The 18,816-nt window shown below is 41.0% G+C and overlaps 1 protein-coding gene across 2 annotated transcripts in view; it reads right to left on the bottom strand.

Moving 5' to 3' along the window:
* Nucleotides 1-2,225: 2,225 nt before the first annotated feature.
* TWSG1 (twisted gastrulation BMP signaling modulator 1) overlaps nt 2,226-18,816 on the bottom strand; it is a 76,757-nt gene continuing 60,166 nt past the window's right edge. For both annotated transcript variants that reach the window (XM_077135970.1, XM_077135969.1), the window contains exons 4-5: nt 9,147-9,413; nt 2,226-5,288 (exon numbers count right to left, since the gene is read on the bottom strand). In XM_077135970.1, coding sequence (XP_076992085.1) covers nt 5,107-5,288; nt 9,147-9,413 — 449 coding nt within the window. In that variant the 3' untranslated portion in view covers nt 2,226-5,106. The remainder of the gene's footprint in view (nt 5,289-9,146; nt 9,414-18,816) is intronic.

The following is an 18,816-nucleotide window of genomic DNA, read 5'->3' as shown; positions in this document are numbered from 1 at the left end:
TGGTTAAAGAGTCAGAAGGATCAGTCAGTTACTGAAAGGGGTGAAGGGTGGGAACAGAGCAAACAGAATTTGCAAAAGAACTGAAAGTAGTTCCCTGAGACTCAATCTAGACTGTGAAATGAGGAGGCCAGGAGTGGGTCTGAAGGGGTGGACTGGACAGACTGCAGGTGCTGTAGATCCTACTGAGGAGTTGGGAATGATCTGAGGGCAATGACAGGTCACTGCGTAAAGTAGGAGGGTGACAGGCCCTAACATCAGCCATTCACCCATATGGTATGCTGTGCCTGCTACGCGTCATCCACTTTTGGCACTGGGAGCTGGGTTTCAGTGTGAGACCAGCAAAAGATGCCCCATATTATGCCAGTAGAGGAAATAGATGACATACATGTAACATAAATAAGTACTTCGGATAGTCGCCTGCTACTAATATGTGAAACAGGGCAAGGGGGCCGAGGTGACTGGGGAGCCTCCGAGAAGACCTCCCGAGAGAGTTGATAGTTGAATTACCACGGAAACAATGCAGGGCTGGATCTGGGGAAAATGCAGCCCCAGCAGAGGAAATAACAGTAAAAGCACAAGGTAGAAATGAACTTGGTTTTTGAGGGGTGGGGGCTGCCTGCACTGACAGAATCAACCAGGGAGAATGTAGTGAGAGCAGTGGGGTTAAGGCTTGGATTTGATGAGGCTGGAGACACAAATGGCATTCCACAAAGCCAGGTGTGTGATGGGGTCACATTGCATTATTTTCTTTAAATCAAATTAAATCTGACTCTGAGCCCCATCCCATCCAATGTCGGCCATGAGAGAGGCTGTGCTATCCATCTTAGGTCTCCCAAGAATCCTGGAGGAAAATTTGGGGTGCCTGGACCAAGATGGCTGGACCTCTGTGCTGTCCCCTCTGATAGGAAGTCCTGGCCTCCTCCGATTACATCTCAGGATCCTTGAGACCTCTGGCCTCCCGCCCTTCCCCAGCCTAATCCCCTCCAGGGGCTGAGGCTTCTGGAGAACTAAAGGCAAGTGGTGTCAATGTGCCTTCTTTTTCTGGGAACTCCAACCTCTCTGAGGTCAAGGAGCCCAAAGGCTTTGCTATTTGCTTGGAATTAGGGATGGGGCGGAAGCTGTAGGAGGAAGGGAAGCAACTGGAAGAAGAAAACACAAATTATGACCTCTGTTAATTACCTGCTCGTGAGTTTTAGAAAGACCACTCGGCTACAGTATGAAGTACACACTGTAGGCAGGAAATACAACCACTTCAGGAGTGACTGTACCAGTCAGCACAAAAAGAGACCTGGTTAACTTCTACAACCCAGGCTGTTTCTGTCTCCCTGACTGATATGTGGCTCTGTTCTTTTCTGTGAGTCCCCAGTACTCAGGACAGAAATCCATCTCTCTGCATCTGCATTGAGAAGTCTCATGGCAAAAGCTAAACCTTGGAGCTGTTGCTGTTCCAGGCTTCAAGCACAGACTTGAAAATAAAAGGCTATAAATGGATTTATTTTTAATTGATTGGGATAAAGCTAAAAGTTCTCAGAGCCATAATTCCTAACACCCACAGACTTAAAGGTGGAATCTGCCTTAGTTAACTCAAAATGTATAAGGCTGGGGTAGCCTGAAGGGGAGGCCCACCCCAGGCACTGTCCCCAATGTTCTTAGGTCTCTTCTGATTTCTCAGCTTTAGAGGGCCTTCCCTTCCCAGCTCTGCATCTCCAGCTCTGCTGGCTTCTGACTTACAGTCCCACACAACCCACTCTCACTCACACACCTTCAGCCACATAACTTTCTTAACCAAACGCACCATCCTTCCTTGAGCTCTTCAGATGCAGCACTCTCTACAGGTGGGCAGGTGGGCTCCCTGTCTTCTTCAGATGTTCCCCTTTTTCTGGAGCCCCCTATTTTGCTAGATTCTGTGAAATAACTAGCTTTAAGAACATGATTTTCCAGGGTACATACAGCTCCAAACCACACTACCCATCATTCGCTAGCTCTGGTAAAGCTGGTTGGCACTGGTCCCCAGGACAGGGAGTGGTTAAGCATTTCATTTCAAAGCTTCCTCTGTGTGCAAGTAAAGCATATGGAAAGGCAGAGAGCAAATTGTTAACGATCCCTCTTCTCAATGGAATATGCAAGGACATCTGGAGAGAAAAGAACATGCTCCAGCTCATCCCTTAAATGCTAACTTCACCAGGCAGAAATGTCAGACTGATTTTGGTATTCTGTGCTGAAATGAACAACAACAGGAAGACCCACACTCATTTTAATTTTTATTAAAATACCTTTTTTTGTTTATAGGGGCAATCAAAGAAAAATACATAATTTTACATGCGGAAAGTCATGTGAAATACAATAAACATACATTTTTGGAATGCAAAATAGATTTAAAAAATCTTTAAATACAAACTTTAAAAATATGCCTTATTTATATTTACCTCATTTTTCAGGAAGCTTTTGTTTCTTTTCTCCATTTTAATTTATAACTACTCATGCATTCTAACATTTTATCAATCTTGTTTTCTGAAACTTTAGAAGTCATATTCCTATATGAAGACTCCTTTTTAATTTATAACTCGTAAATAGAGTATAGATTTTATTTGAATTATCCTTTGATTTGGTGCCACTATTATGAGTACAGTTTCAGTAACAATTAGATTGGGGGGGGGGCAGAGAAAACTCACCATTAAGCACATGTCTTACTACAGGAGTCTTTTATATATGATGTTTCAAATATCTACTGATTTAAAATCTAGTGTTTTTGGTCTGGTTATAAAAAATGGGAATAACCTAATTTTTTAGTTTAAAAAAATTCACAGAAGTGAACTGTGCTTGTGATGGTAATAGTGGGTCTAAATTTAGTTAAGCTCCTGGCTTCCCAAATGTTATACTTTTCAACTGGAAAAGTATTGGTACTTAAAACCTGAAGAATGTTCTAGAACTGGAAATGGACTCTTCTGGGTGGCAGACCACATTGCATTTCTTTCTTTCTTTCAATCCATTCATAAATCAGAAATACTAAGAAAATTTGAATATAAATGGACATTACATTTAGGGGTAACTTCTAATGGGAGAAACAGATGTAAGAAAAAGTATAATGTAGTTAAAGCATAATGTGGTTCAAGAAATCATCCTCTAAAGAAAGAAGAAGAAATATTACATTTTGAAATTTAATAATTATGACTGACACAACCCCTTTTTGTAGTTAAATACCAGTTTAAAAATAAGCCTGTTGACATATTTAAGGAAACATTATTCATTTTGCCAATGAACAGGGAAATCCCCTCGACTCAGAGGTACCAAATTACTGGCTCCAAATTCCTTTAAAGCTTTCTCTTTCTTAAGTTCAAGGAAACCCACAGCTTTATAGACATTAATTAAGAATGGGATCCAAAATATTTCAGGGCACTTTAAAACAGAGGCCTCCTAGGAAAAAGGAAGAGAAAGAGACCCTAAGTTTTTCCTATTAAAAAAAATGCATTCATGAGCTAAATTTCAATTTTGTTTTGTACCTTGACTATTCATTACAGTTATCTGAAAAAGAAGAAAGTGTATCTGAAAGAGAAGGGTAACAAAGCTTAACATTTTATAATAGTTAATTATAACATTACATGAACTTGTAACTAACTACTGTTCAGATAATGAATAAAACAAAATGTATCCAAGAGCATTATCTATTTGTGTATACTAAAATTTTTAGACTATAAAAGAGGTGTTCCTAAAAAGTTACTTTTAATTCAAATATGCACTATAGAAATCAGAAATTCTGTACTCTCTGTAATATAAATATTTATGCTTTAGATTCAGACTTGAAGGTTAGAACTTTATTACTATGAAGAGCACATAGCACTTATGCTTTTTTTTATTAAAACATTATATCAAAAGCTGACAAATATTCTGTAGTGTATTTGGAGTTAACATCATTTTGATCAGAAATTGTTTTTAGGTTCATAATCTTCACACTCCACTATCTAATTATATTTGTTTCATAAGAACATTAAATCCAGACATAAACTTAACAAATGAAAGATCATGAAGTAAAAATCGTATAAATATAATACTTTGAAGTTTGTTCCCCAGCATTTCCAGCATTTTTAACCTTGCCTGTTCATACCCTCAAATTCTCTTCTCTTAATTCCCCTCCTATCACTCGTCCAGGTGAGCCCTTAGTTCTACCTTTCCTGAGCCTGACAGTGGCCATCTCACCTTCCAGTCCAGCTTTGACTTTGAGCTGCATATCCATGCAGTGGGGACTGGCTGCTTCCCTGGTACTCTAATAACCTGACTCAGCAGTTATCCTCCATTCCTAGCGTTCTCTAGGCTGGTACCACAAATCACAAGAAATGCTCTAACTTCCTAATTATTTACCCTGGCAGTGTACTCAATGCCATTTCATAGCAGCACCCTGATATTCTCAGAGTCTTCATCATGACCTTCATCAGCTCTCTGGGCAGGGGGAGTGGAAGAGAACAGGAAACTTTTCCTGAAGCTTTGTCACTATGTGCATTATAGGATGGATCCTACTATGTAATAGTATTAATCCATAAAATAAAGTATTTATTTTCTAAAACCAATATAAAAAATGTTGAAATGAAGCTTTTTATGGTAATTTTTGAGAGTTCTGAGAAAGACATATTTGCACACCTACCCTATTTTTAGAACAGACAATAAAAGGCACAATTGACAGTGGCATATGGCTATAAACACTCAGGGTCTGAAGAGCGGTACATTGCAGAATTGCAATTTCCGTTAACATGCTTCTGCTAGCACTTTCAAAACAAAAGGCTTGGGGGATGTTATAAGAAAATGCCATCAGTTGTTATGCCAGAAACCTCAGATCTTTCAAGGAGTCATCTACACACTTGCTTTCCCTCTGACCAAGCTGTACATGTATTCAAAGGAAAGGCTTTATTGCTAGTGGGCAAAAGGGTCAGTTAAGAGCACTTATGGCAATATAATTTAACAGATTACTACATGTCATATTTTAGAAGCAACTCATTTAAATTCTTTACATCCTCTTAAATCATGGGCATTCTAATGCCACCAGAAGACCTCATTGAGTAGCTTTTCACTTCCTTTTTTCTGATGACACTGCTTTGGTCTACATTTCTCTTGTCTTTAGAACATGCAATTCATGCATTTGACTGTTTTGCTGCCGTAGTCGATGCACTCTGGACCGATGCACTCGCAGCAGGCATTGTGGAACCAGCGGTACTTGGACGCCCCCATGGACTCGCAGGATATTTTACACTGATGTATAGACATGCAGTCGTCAAAGTAAACCACGGTGCACATATGCTCTGAAAAAGAAAACTGGCAATTTCAGAGCAGGAAAGAGGAGAGACAGGAAATGCTTTAATACCCAGCTGAATGTTATGAAGTTCTTTATCTTAGTTCTTTTATTGCTGTCTGTAGAGAACAGATGAGGTTATCGGGGGAAAAAAAGATTCCCATTTGTTAATTCTCTTGAAAAGGAAGCCAGATCCTCCCACTCCAGACAAAAATACAAAGGGATTCCTTTTCATTCCAGTTTAATTAGAGTTCAAACTTTGATCCAAAGATTAGATTACTGGATTTAAGAACATTTGCTATGCTATAGACCTGTGCTTTTTAAACGAAAACTTTCTGATAAGATTTCCTACGAAGAAGAATTCTCCAGCTAAAAGAGGTTTGAAAAAATACTTGTTCTAAGGTATACCGAGTATTTATCATAAAGCAAAACAAATTTAAGTAATTTAAATGATGCAAAGTGATTAGCAATGCTTGGCACAAATAAGTATTAACTTCTAGAAAATATGATTATTAAAAGTGATTTCTAGTCCTGCTTTTCAAGACAGGATTTTAAATTTGTTTTTAACTTTTTATTGTGGTAACATAGTTACAACTCTAAGTTTTCCATTTTAACCATTTTCAAGTGTACAAGTCAGTGATGCTAATCTAATCACAGGTTAGTGGTACCATCATTGCCATCCATTACCAAGACTTTTTCATGACTCCAAAACAAAACTCTGTACCTATTAAGCAGTAACTCCCTATTTCCTCCTCCTTCCCCTTCCTGGTCACTTCTAATTTACTTTCTACCTCTGCGAACCAAGGTAGGTTTTAATTGTTCCAGTTTTTAGCTCTTCAGGTGGTTAAGCCCACATATATAGCTAGGACAATATATGAAACAAATAAAGGACAACACAAACCAGTAACAGAGAGTATATGATCGAAGATCAAGTTATTTTATACAGTCATTTATGGAACTGATGAATCACCAGGTATTTGAATAGCTAATGGAAAAAAATTGAGCTTATATTACAAAGAAGACTTTAAACTGAAGCTACCAGCTAACTAAACAAGGAGAGCCACAAGGAAGTGAGTATAGTGGACACACGGAATAGAGTGGAGACCAGCCTGACTGCAGTGGACACTGGTGTCACTAAGCACCACTGGATAGATAACGTGGGGCCCATTTAAAGAGCAAAATCGGGGGGCCAAATAGCAGCGATGAGATGACTAAAAGTGGGTGGCTGCAAGCAGGAAGTGGGAGCATTTGAATCTCCAAGTGGTTGGTACTCACTATATTTGCTTCATGTGTTTATTCAACCAGTATTTATTGAACACCTACTGTGGGATGGCCATTGGGGACTCGAATAATAAGGGAATCCAAGGAATTAGGTAAAGCATGGTAGACCCATCAGTCAAAACCAGACAAAAATAGAAAGGCAAATGTGGGGAGGGGGAGCAGGAAGTGGACAACTCCGCCTAGGGAAGGAGTACCTAGGAAGGCTTCAGGGAGGAGAAACTTTAATCAAGTCTTGAAGGGAAGTTGGAGTTTCCAGGATGGTGAAAATGAAAGGGAACAGTGGTTATTCCAGGTATTGGAACTCAATATTTAGAAGCATGGAGGCACTCTGGAATTCTGTATAAAGTTGGAGGGGTACATGGAGTAAACTTCACAGAAAGGCTTCAGGGATCAGGAGGAAAATCATGGATGATTTTGTGGGCTATGCTAAGGAGTTGGGACCTGCATCTGTCTGGAGAATGACCTTAGAAGCTGGAACCTCAAAGCCACAAAAAGCCAAAGAGCTATCAAAATTCAATATGATATCACTTTAATACCAAAGAGTTGTATGGTCTTAAAAATCCCCAAACTGAAACAAACAAACCCACATTCCATCAAGGTCAAAGATACTAGACTTAGTAAGAATAAATATTTTTAGAGTGAGAAAAGAAAACAAGAGAATACAAACAGAATGAAGTGCTGTAAGACTGAAGGCTTATGAGGAGGCCGGGGCTGGGGTCGTGTGGACTGCTGGGGCCTGGAGACTGCCCAGTGCACCTTGAGTTAGGAAATTCTCAGCAAGCCTCAAGGGAACCTGCAACAGTTCTGCTCAAGTGTCAACTTGGCCAGATGATGGTGCCTAGTTGCTCTATTGCTGTGGACCTAAATCATCAGCATGTGACATTCATCTATGGCTGATTACATCTGCAGTTGGCTAAGGGCGTGTCCTCCACAATGAGCAAGGTTTAAAAGGAGAGGTCTGGGCGGGCCGCGGTGGCTCAGCGGGCAAAGTGCTTGCCTGCTATGCCGGAGGACCTCGGTTCGATTCCCGGCCCCAGCCCATGTAACAAAAACGGAGAAACAGAATACAATAAAACAAGAAAATGTTTAAAAATGTTTCCCTTTCTTCCTTCCTTCCTTCCTTCTATCCTTCCTTCCTTCTCTCTGTCTTTCCTTTAAAAAAAAAAAAAAAAAAAAAGGAGAGGTCAGCAGAAAGAGAAAGAGCTCAGCAGAAAGAGAAGGAGCTCAGTAGAGCTCAGCAGTCCGGAAGCCCAGTACACTTCAGCTCAGCACTCAGAGGAGCTCAGATCTAGACATTTGGAAATGCAGAAAGGACACACCCTGGGGAAAGCCACTGAAATCCAGAAATCAGGAGAAAAGGCCATGTGACAGAGAAGCCCAGATGAAAGCTAGCTGCCTTTCCTCTGAGGAACTGTACATTTGTAACTAAATAAACCCCTCTTCTGAGGAACTGTAAATTTGTAATTAAATAAACCCCTTTATTAAAAGCCAATCCATCTCTGGTGTGTTGCATTCTAGCAACTTCAGCAAATTAAAAGAGGACTCATCAATGTTACTCAAAAAATCTAAGTGTCCCAGCTAATAGCTTTGGCCATTAAGTAACTTCAACCTGATGAAAAGTGACCCCACAAAACTGCTTACGACTGCATTGTTTTTCTTTTACTTTTGTGTGTGTGTGTGCTGTCACCGGGAATCAAATCTGGGTCTCCAGCATGGCAGGTGATAACTCTGCCTGCTGAGCCACTGTGGCCCACCCTTTTCTTTTACTTTTGATGAGAAAAGTTTGCACTATTTTAGACAAGTAAGACTGTAATGATGGGCACAACAAACAGCCGAATAAAAAGCAGCACCTACCGTATTACTCACGCATAGTTCCTTTCATATCCTAAGAAATGACTGCAATTTTTCTTAATCACTCTAGTTTCCCTCAGTAAAACTTTGTGATGCTTTTTATTTGAAAATATCAAATAACTTTTAAGAAGTTATACAGCCTTTAAATGCTAAATCTAAGCTACAGACTGTCCTCAATAATAGTTGTTTTTCAGTATGATGCTCAAAAGCATACAAGTCATTCTCTCATCAGAAGCATCTCCTTCTGACCAACAGCATTTGTCTGCAGAGAACTGGCTGGGGTTTTTATACCTGGAAATGGTACATCTGCAATACTACTAATTTGCTTGTAAGAAAATTTAGGTGATGATCTTAGCATTGTCTGTGGTCCCAATGCTGTTATAAAAACCTGACTTCACTGGGACTTGAGGATCTTACCCCATGGTAAGCATGCTGTATTCGCTAGGCAGCACTGTGCTATCTTGTGAAAAGGAAATTAAAGTCTAACAAATAAAAGTCACAATTAGAACAGGTTATTTTCAAACACACCTCTATCATCACACTATGAAGGATATTTGACAATATGATCTACATGTCTCATCTATGCAGGGATCAAGGTTACCAAAATCCAGAATTTAGTTAAGACTAGACCTATTGAAAAGCAAAAAGTTGCTCTAAAAGATAATCTTAATAGAAGTTGCATAGACCACACTGAAAGTGAGGGACAGGGAGAGAAAAATCAATTGCTGGCTGTTACCTTTATCACTGGAATAAGGTGCATGGACATTGTTGCCAGGAATAGACACATTTTGATGGTGTGGTTGGTTCACAGTTTCCAAAAAGGAAACCAGATTCTCATGATGTGAAAGTTCTTCCGCAACAGGAAAGGAAACAATGTTCCAATTCAACTGCGTGTCCCCTTCCGTGAGTGCCCGAAATAGGGAAGGGATTGGTTCATGCAGCTCTTCCACGGTGCTCTTGGAAGTTGGAGGTGTGTCACTGTAATTTCGAGGATTGCACATACCTGGGGGTGGGGAGCAACAAGAATAAAAATTTCTCTTAGTGTCATGTCAGCAATGTTAGTTTCCACCATGTGGTCAAAGCTGCAACATAATATTACATGATATCTAACATTATTCTGAGATACTTTCCTAGCTTTTTGACTGAGTGGGCCTAGAAGTGAGGATACTACATGCCGTAGTAATGAGTACACCTAGTGCCTGATCTTGTTTTCTAAATATCATCCTCCACTAAAAGGAGCCCTAGAGGAAAAGGCTTCCTCCAGGGCTGGATCAGAAAAAGTACAAAATAAGCTAGGAATACCTTTTTGTGACAGAATATAAGGAAATGTTCACTGAATGATGGGATGTATAGAAAAGACATAGGAGGCAACCCAAGAGGGGTTCCACTGGACAAACTGATAATTTGAACATCACAATAAATACAGATAATTAAGAATTAACACGAGGTGAATGAAATAGGAATCAATGAGTCCCTATATTATAGGGAAAGCTCTTCTGTATAGTCCCTATTGGGTGTCCATTACAGAGGTGTGTGAACCTGATGGGAGTCATCAATGAATGCTAAGGCTATGGGGTGGAAGCTTGATGAGGAACAAGATAAAGGGAGAATGTGACTTTAAAGTGGAGAAACCTGACAGACACCAGCATGACCAGGAGATAAGGGCTTACATCACCAGTGGGACAGGCAGATACTGTGTGCCACCTGATGTGATGAGAGCATCATCTTAGGGATGTTGCTGCCAAGAATACGTGCCTTGAATCTGGTCAGCAATCAACATCAGACAGACCAGGTTGAGCATCATCCTATACAATGTGAGGTCCGTACTTTAAGACTAAGGAAAAGACTAAAGGATTGGATGAGTCTGAAGAGACATGGCAACTAAATACACCACACACTCCTGGATAGGAACCTGAGACATTTTGAAATAGTTGGGGAAATTTGAATGGGGTTTGTGGATTGAGTGGGAGTGTTTTACAATATTGGCTTCCGGATTTGGAGGCTGTGAGCTAATTACGTAGGAGAATGTCCAATAGGAAAAAACATACAGAAGGGTTTAGTGTTGATGGGACATTATGTGTAAAGTTTGTTTTCAAAAGGTTCAAGAACAGCTAATGATCGTGGACTTATGTGTTAGGAGAGACAGACAGCCTGAGCAATTGCGCAAATGTAATGAAATGATAATAACTAGGGAATTTGGTTGAGTGGATACATGAGTCTTTTTTACCCATCTGGCATATTTTCTTTACATTTGAAATTATTTCAAAATGAATTATTTTTTAAAGATTTTTAAAAATAGCAACTGGTAAGAGAGAATAGGAGAGGAAGATGGCGGCTTAGTAAGACGCGCGGGTCTTAGTTCCTCCTCCAGAAAAGCAACTAAAGAAACAGAAACAATATGAAACAGCTCCCGGAGCCACGAGAGAGACCAAAAAGACAGCGTAACCCATTCTGGAACGGCTGAACGGGCAGGGAGAATCCGCTGCGGTGAGATACCCGAGGGGCGCGTGTTTTCCCGGCCGGGGCGGCTGGCGACTGGGGTCCCCTCCACGCACGTGGCTTCCCGGTCTGACTGGGAACGTTGGATAGCGGGGCCCTCCCGCCACGCTTGGCGTCTCGGCCCAGCTGGGCAATTTGGACCGGCACTCCCCCAAGCCGCGGCGGCCAGCGACCCCCCCCTCCACGCGCGGTTTCCCGGGCCGACTGTGAGATTCGGATTGGCAAGTTAAAGGAGCCACAGCATCTTTTACTGGTGGGCCCCGCAGACAGACGAGCGCCACGAGCACCACCTACTGGGCAGGAAAAGAAAAACAGAGCCCAGAGATTTCACAGAAAAACCTTTCAACCAGCCGGGTCCCACACCCAGGGAAATCTGATCAAATGCCCAGACACCAGCAGAAAATAATGCATGACGCTCGGAAAATTGAAGATATGGCCCAGTCAAAGGAACAAACCAATAGTTCAAATGAGATACAGGAGCTGAGACAACTAATGCTGAATATACGAACAGAAATAGAAAAACTCTTCAAAAACCAAATCAATAAATTGAGGGAGGACATGAAGAAGACATGGGCTGAACAAAAAGAAGAAATAGAAAATCTGAAAAAACAAATCACAGAACTTATGGGAGTGAAGGACAAAGAAGAAAAAATGGAAAAAACAATGGATACCTACAATGGTAGATCTAAAGAGACAGAAGCTACAATTAGTGAACTGGAGGATGGAACATCTGAATTCCAAAAAGAAACAGAAACTATAGGGAAAAGAATGGAAAAACTTGAGCAGGGGATCAGGGAACTGAATGACAATATGAAGCACACAAATATACGTGTTGTGGGTGTCCCAGAAGGAGAAGAGAAGGGAAAAGGAGGAGAAAAACTAATGGAAGAAATTATCACTTAAAATTTCCCAACTCTTATGAAAGACCTAAATTTGCAGATCCAAGAAGTGCAGCGCACCCCAAAGAGATTAGACCCAAATAGGCGCTCTCTAAGACACTTACTAGTTAGAATGTCAGAGGTCAAAGAGAAAGAGAGGATCTTGAAAGCAGCAAGAGAAAAACAATCCATCACATACAAGGGAAACCCAATAAGACTATGTGTAGATTTCTCAGCAGAAACCATGGAAGCTAGAAGACAGTGGGATGATATATTTAAATTACTAAAAGAGAAAAACTGCCAACCAAGACTTCTATATCCAGCAAAATTGTCCTTCAAAAATGAAGGAGAAATTAAAACATTTATAGACAAAAAGTCACTGAGAGAATTTGTGACCAAGAGACCAGCTCTGCAAGAAATACTAAAGGGAGCACTAGAGTCAGATATGAAAAGACAGAAGAGAGAGGTATGGAGTAAAGTGTAGAAAGAAGGAAAACCAGATATGATATATATAATATAAAAGCCAAAATGGTAGAGGAAAATATTATCCAAACAGTAATAACACTACAATTTAATGGACTGAATTTCCCAATCAAAAGACATAGAATGGCAGAATGGATTACGACCCAGCAATACCACTGCTAGGTATCTACTCAAAGGACTTAAGGGCAAAGACACAGACGGACATTTGCACACCAGTGTTTATAGCAGCATTATCTACAATTGCAAAGAGATGGAAACAGCCAAAATGTTCATCAACAGACAAGTGGCTAAACAAACTGTGGGGTATACCTACGATGGAATATTATGCAGCTTTAAGACAGACTAAACTTATGAAGCATGTAATAACATGGATGGACCTAGAGAACATTATGCTGAGTGAGTCTAGCCAAAAACTAAAGGACAAATACTGTATGGTCCCACTGATGTGAACCGACATTCGAGAATCAGCTTGGAATATATCATTGGTAACAGAGATCAGCAGGAGTTAGAAACAGGGTAAGATAATGGGTAATTGGAGCTGAAGGGATACAGACTGTGCAACAGGACTAGATACAAAAACTCAAAAATGGACAGCACAATAATACCTAAGTGTAATGTAACTATGTTGGAACACTGAATGAAGCTGCACCTGAAATATAGTTTTTTGTTTGTTTGTTTGTATCTTTTGTTTTTGTTTTTTTTCTTTTTCCTTTTAATATATATATATATTTTATTAGTATTATTATTTTAATTCTCTTCTCTATATTAACATTCTATATCTTTTTCTGCTGTTTTGCTAGTTCTTTTCCTAAATCGATGCAAATGTACTAAGAAATGATGATCATACATCTATGTGATGATACTAAGAATTACTGAGTGCATGTGTAGAATGGAATGATTTCTAAATGTTGTGTTAATTTCTTTTCTTTTTTTTGATTAATAAAAATATATATATACATAACATAATCATTTAAAAAAAAAAGAGAGAGAATTGGAGAGCACAAATACAGAAAACTTTTTCTAGTTTTCCAAGGATAGCTGAGAAATGAGCCAGTAAATGAAGGTATGTGGGCTCAAAAGAGACTTGTTTAAGATGGAAGAATTAGGAAGTTCCAGGAAGATGGCCAAATAGGGTAGATCGAGTTCAGCCCTGCTCCAAGGAAAAGTCAGAAAAGGGATGGGAGGGCGACTGAGACAGGGATTCAAGAGTGCAACTGACCTGGGAGGGCCTTCTGCACCACACAGGGCGGTCCTGGTTGCAGAGGCTGAGGAATTGAGAAGCAGAAAGCTGGAGCCTAGTGTGGAGGCACGGAGCCCAGGAGCACACCGACAGGTTGCTGGGGACTAGGAAGTAAGCCAAGCTGCATTTCTTCAACACACTACCCTCATCAGCATAGCCCCATGACGCATGACTCACTCCACACCCCACGCACCTGAATCCTGTCACCCACCCCCACTCTTCATGCTTCAAATGCCCCTGCCCCACCAATCCACAGCATGCATACCAGCCCCACACCTCTACTCCAAATGCAGCCCAACCTAGCATACTTGCACTCCTCCCGAATACTACCTCCCTCTCCCTGCTCCCTGCAGGCCATCAACCAGTGCACACAGGCTGCGAGAAATTCTCCATGCCCCCTCTCTGATAGTGTCGCATAGCCTCACCCTACCCACCCTGAGCTCTGCACCTAAGTTTACGGCACTCCTAGACGTGTAAATGCGCATGGGCCCCCAATCACATCATTCTGCTCTGGGAACCTCAGTTTATGGCACTCCTAGACCTGCGCATGCGTATGCCCTCAAGTCACACTTCCTAGCTCTGGGAACATCAGTTTAAGGCACTCCTAGACCTGTGCATATGCACGGCCCTCAGTCACACTTCCCAGGATTTTCTCAGCAACTCTGAGAAAGCGCTGACCTGTGCTGCCAGGTCACATCTGCCCCCAGCCCATGAAGACATACTCTGTGCCATAGCTCTGCACATACGTACAAAGGGCCCTGCGCCCTAGACCAGTGCACACCAGGTTTACACCTCCCAGACCTGTGCACCCACACAGCACATCCTCCCTTGGCTGCTGCATACTCTCACAAGCACCAGCACAGCATCTCCAACCTACACCTACACCTGTGCTGCAACGCATCGCTGCACTGTTGTGCCCTGCCCTATATCCTGCATCCTGCTCCACATCATCCCGCAAACACAAGGCCTTAAACTTCTGAAGGAAATCAACTCCCGAAGTAAATCAATCAAGATATTTACACATGATGAAAAGAGCAGAAGATCACAAAGCATATCGCAATGCAGACAGATACAGTCCAGCCTAAAGACCAAATTAAAACACCAGAAGAGACAGAGACATTGGAACAACTAATCAAAGATGTTCATATAACTCTACTTAATAAAATAAGTGGGATGGCTAATGACATAAAGGAGATCAAGAAGACAGTAGAAGAGCATAAAGAGGAATTTGAAAGGATAAATAGAAAAATAGCAGATTTCACAGAGAATGAAGATTCTGTTGACCAAATAAAAAACATACTAGAGGCACACAACAGCAGATTTGAAAAGACAGAAGAAAGAATAAGTGATATAGGGGACAGAATAAGTGATTTCGAACACTCAAAACAGCAAATGGCAAAAAAAAAAAAAAAAAAGGAAAGATTTGAATTGGATCTCAGGGAAATGATAGACAAGACAAAGTGCACAATATAAGAATCACTGGTGTCCCAGAAGGAGAAGAGAGGAATAAAGGGCTAGGAAGATTAGTTGAGAATATAATGGGGGAAAACTTTTCAACCTTATAAAGGATGCAAATACACAAGTCAAAGAAGCCCAACAAACTCCAAACAGAATAAATTCAAATAGGCCTTCCTCAAGACATATACTAATCAGTCTTTCAAATGTTGAGGAGAAGAAGAAAATTCTGAAAGCAGCAAGAGAAACTACATAAAACTGAATTCAGACTACACAACTGGTACTATGGAGGCAAGAAGGCAATGATATGATATATTTAAGATCCTGAAAGAGAAAGACTTCCAGCCAAGAATTCTGTACCCAGTCAAATTGTCCTTCTAAACTGAGGGAGATTAAAATTTTTGCAGACAAACAAATCCTGAAACAATTTGTCAACAAGAGACCAGCCCTACAAGAAATACTAAAGGCAGTTCTGCCAGTTGAAAAAAAGAGACAGGAGAGGAGGTCTGGAGGAGGGCGCAGAATTGAAGAGTACCAGTAAGGGTAACTTAAATGGCAAAAGTAAAAAGAATATATAGATCTGACAAGTAAAATAAAAAACTTAAGATGGTAGATTCAAGAAATGCCTTTTCACTAATAACTGTGAACGTTAATGGGCTAAACTTACCAATTAAAAGATGCAGATTGGCAGAATGGATTAAGAAATATAATCCAGCTATATGCTGCTTAAAAGAGATTCCTCTTAGATATAAGGATACAAATAGACTGAAAGTGAAAGGACAGAAAAAGATTTTCCACACAAGTCGTAAACAAAAGAAAGCAGGAGTAGCTATACTAATATCGGACAAAATAGACTTTAAATGTAAAGACATCATGAGGGACAAAGAAGGACACTATATATTAATGAAAGGGATAAGTCACCAAGAAGGTATAACAATCATAAACGTACATGCTTCCAATCAAGGAACTCCAAAATACATGACACAGACATTGGCAAAACTGAAGAGAGTGACAGATATTTCAACAATAATAGTAGGAGACTTCAATACACTACTCTCCTCTATAGATAGAACAAGCAGACAGAAGATCAACAAGGAAACAGAGAAGTTAAACAACTTGATAAACAAATTAGACCTAACAGATATATATAGGTCATTACACCCCAAAACACCAGGATATACATTCTTCTCTAGTGCTCATGGAACATTCTCCAGGATATATCTTATGCTGGGGCACAAAACAGGTCTTTAAAAATTTAAAAACACTGAAATTATTCAAAACACTTTCTCTGATCATAATGGAATGAAGCTGGATCTCAATAACCACCAAAGAATGAGAACATTCACAAATATATGGAGATTAAATAACATATTTTAAACAACCAGTGGGTCAAAGAAGAAATTGCTAGAGAAATCAGTAGCTATCTGGAGATGAATGAAAATTAGAATACAAGTTATCAAAACTTATGGGATATGGCAAAGGCTGTGCCGACAGGGAAATTTATCGCCTCTTCTATATTAGAAAACAAGAAAGCAAAAACTGAGGACTTAACTTCTCACCTGGAGGAACTTGAGAAAGAACACCAAACTAACCCCAAAACAAATAGAAGAAGAGAAATAACAAGGATTAAAGAAGAGTTAAATCAATGGGAGAACAAAAGAACAATAGAAAGAATCAATAAAACCAAAAGTTGGTTCTTCAAGAAATTCAGTAAAATTGATGAGCCACTAGTAAGAGAGAGGATGCAAATAAACAAAATCAGAAATGAGAAGGGGTGTGTTACCACAGACCCTGAAGAAATAAAATAAATAATAAGATGATACTATGAACAATCATACGCCAACAAACTAGACAACTTAGATGAAATAGACAAATTCCTGGAAAAACTACACCGACTCAGGAAGAAATAAAAGATCTCAACAAACCAATCACAAGTAAAGAGATTCAATCAGTCATCAAAAATTTTCCTACACTGGTAACAATTTGGTGACACAGATGGGATGAACGCCTGAATCTCTGGAGCCCCAGCAGAGCAGCGGCTCTCCAACCACCACCGTGCCCTCTTCCGCCTTCACCGGCTCCTCCGCCACCGTCCTCGACAGTCTTGCCATCCTCACCTTTCCTCCTCCAGAACAGCTACTAGGGGAGTAGAAACGATACAGAACAGCTCCTGGAGCCAGGACAGAGATCAAGAAGACAGCGTACCCCATTCTGGAACGGTTGACTGGCTGGGAGAACCTGCTCCGGTGAGATCGCCAAGGGGCACGGGCTTTCCTGGGCGGAACGGCAAGCAGCCGGAGTCCGTCCCCTCCTCCTTCCCGGGACAGCTGGCAGAATTGGGCAGGCAGTCCCCTCAAGCCATGGCGGCTGGCGCCCACACCACACGCAGCCCCCCGGACCAACTAAGAGAATTGGATCAGAAATCCCCAGGCCGCGGAGAACAGTGACCGGGGGGGTCCCTTCCAAACACGTGACTCCCCGGTCGGGCTGGGAGTGCACTCTCCCGGGCCGCGGCGGCTGGCGCCCTCCCGCCACGCTTGGCGCCCCGGGCCGACTAGGAAATTCAGACGGGCGCTTTCCCGGGCTGTGGCGGCTGGCGACCCTCCCCGCGTTCGGACCCCCGGGCCGGCTGGCACTCTTCCAAGCCACTTTGGCTGGCGAACCTCCCCCACGGCGAGAGTTTTCCAAAGTTAAAGGACCCACAGCACCTTTTACTGGTGGGACCCGCAGACAAACGTGTGCCACGAGCGCCACCTACTGGGCAGGATAAGAAAAACAGAACCCAGAGATTTCACAGAAAAATCTTTCAACCTGTTGGGTCCAACACCCAGGGAAATCTGACTAAATGCCGAGACGCCAGCAGAAGATAACGGATCACGCTCAGAAAATTGAAAATATGGCCCAGTCAAAGGAACAAACCAATAGTTCAAATGAGATACAGGAGCTGAGACAACTAATTCTGAATATACGAACAGAAATGGAAAACCTCTTCAAAAAAAATCGATAAATTGAGGGAGGACATGAAGAAGACATGGGCTGAACAAAAGGAAGAAATAGAAAAACTGAAAAAACAAATCACAGAACTTATGGAAGTGAAGGATAAAGTAGAAAAGATGGAAAAAACAATGGATACCTACAATGATAGATTTAAAGAGACAGAAGATAGAATTAGTGATTTGGAGGATGGGACATCTGAATTCCAAAAAGAAACAGAAACTATCTGGAAAAGAATGGAAAAATTTGAACAAGGTATCAGGGAACTCAAGGACAATATGAAGTGCACAAATATATGTGTTGTGGGTGTCCCAGAAGGAGAAGAGAAGGGAAAAGGAGGAGAAAAACTAATGGAAGAAATTATCACTGAAAATTTCCCAACTCTTATGAAAGACCTAAAATTACAGATCCAAGAAGTGCAGTGCACCCCAAAGAGATTAGACCCAAATAGGCATTCTCCAAGACACGTACTAGTTAGAATGTCAGAGGTCAAAGAGAAAGAGAGGATCTTGAAAGCAGCAAGAGAAAAACAATCCATCACATACAAGGGAAACCCAATAAGACTATGTGTAGATTTCTCAGCAGAAACCATGGAAGCTAGAAGACAGTGGGATGATATATTTAAATTACTAAAAGAGAAAAACTGCCAACCAAGACTCCTATATCCAGCAAAATTATCCTTCAAAAATGAGGGAGAAATTAAAACATTTATAGACAAAAAGTCACTGAGAGAATTTGTGACCAAGAGACCAGCTCTGCAAGAAATACTAAAGGGAGCACTAGAGTCAGATATGAAAAGACAGAAGAGAGAGGTATGGAGAAGAGTGTAGAAAGAAGGAAAATCAGATATGATATAT

The sequence above is a fragment of the Tamandua tetradactyla genome, chromosome 18, assembly GCF_023851605.1.
Source record: "Tamandua tetradactyla isolate mTamTet1 chromosome 18, mTamTet1.pri, whole genome shotgun sequence".
Taxonomy (NCBI): domain Eukaryota; kingdom Metazoa; phylum Chordata; class Mammalia; order Pilosa; family Myrmecophagidae; genus Tamandua; species Tamandua tetradactyla.
Note: the sequence above shows the minus strand (reverse complement) of the source record. Positions and strands in the feature narration are given on the sequence as shown.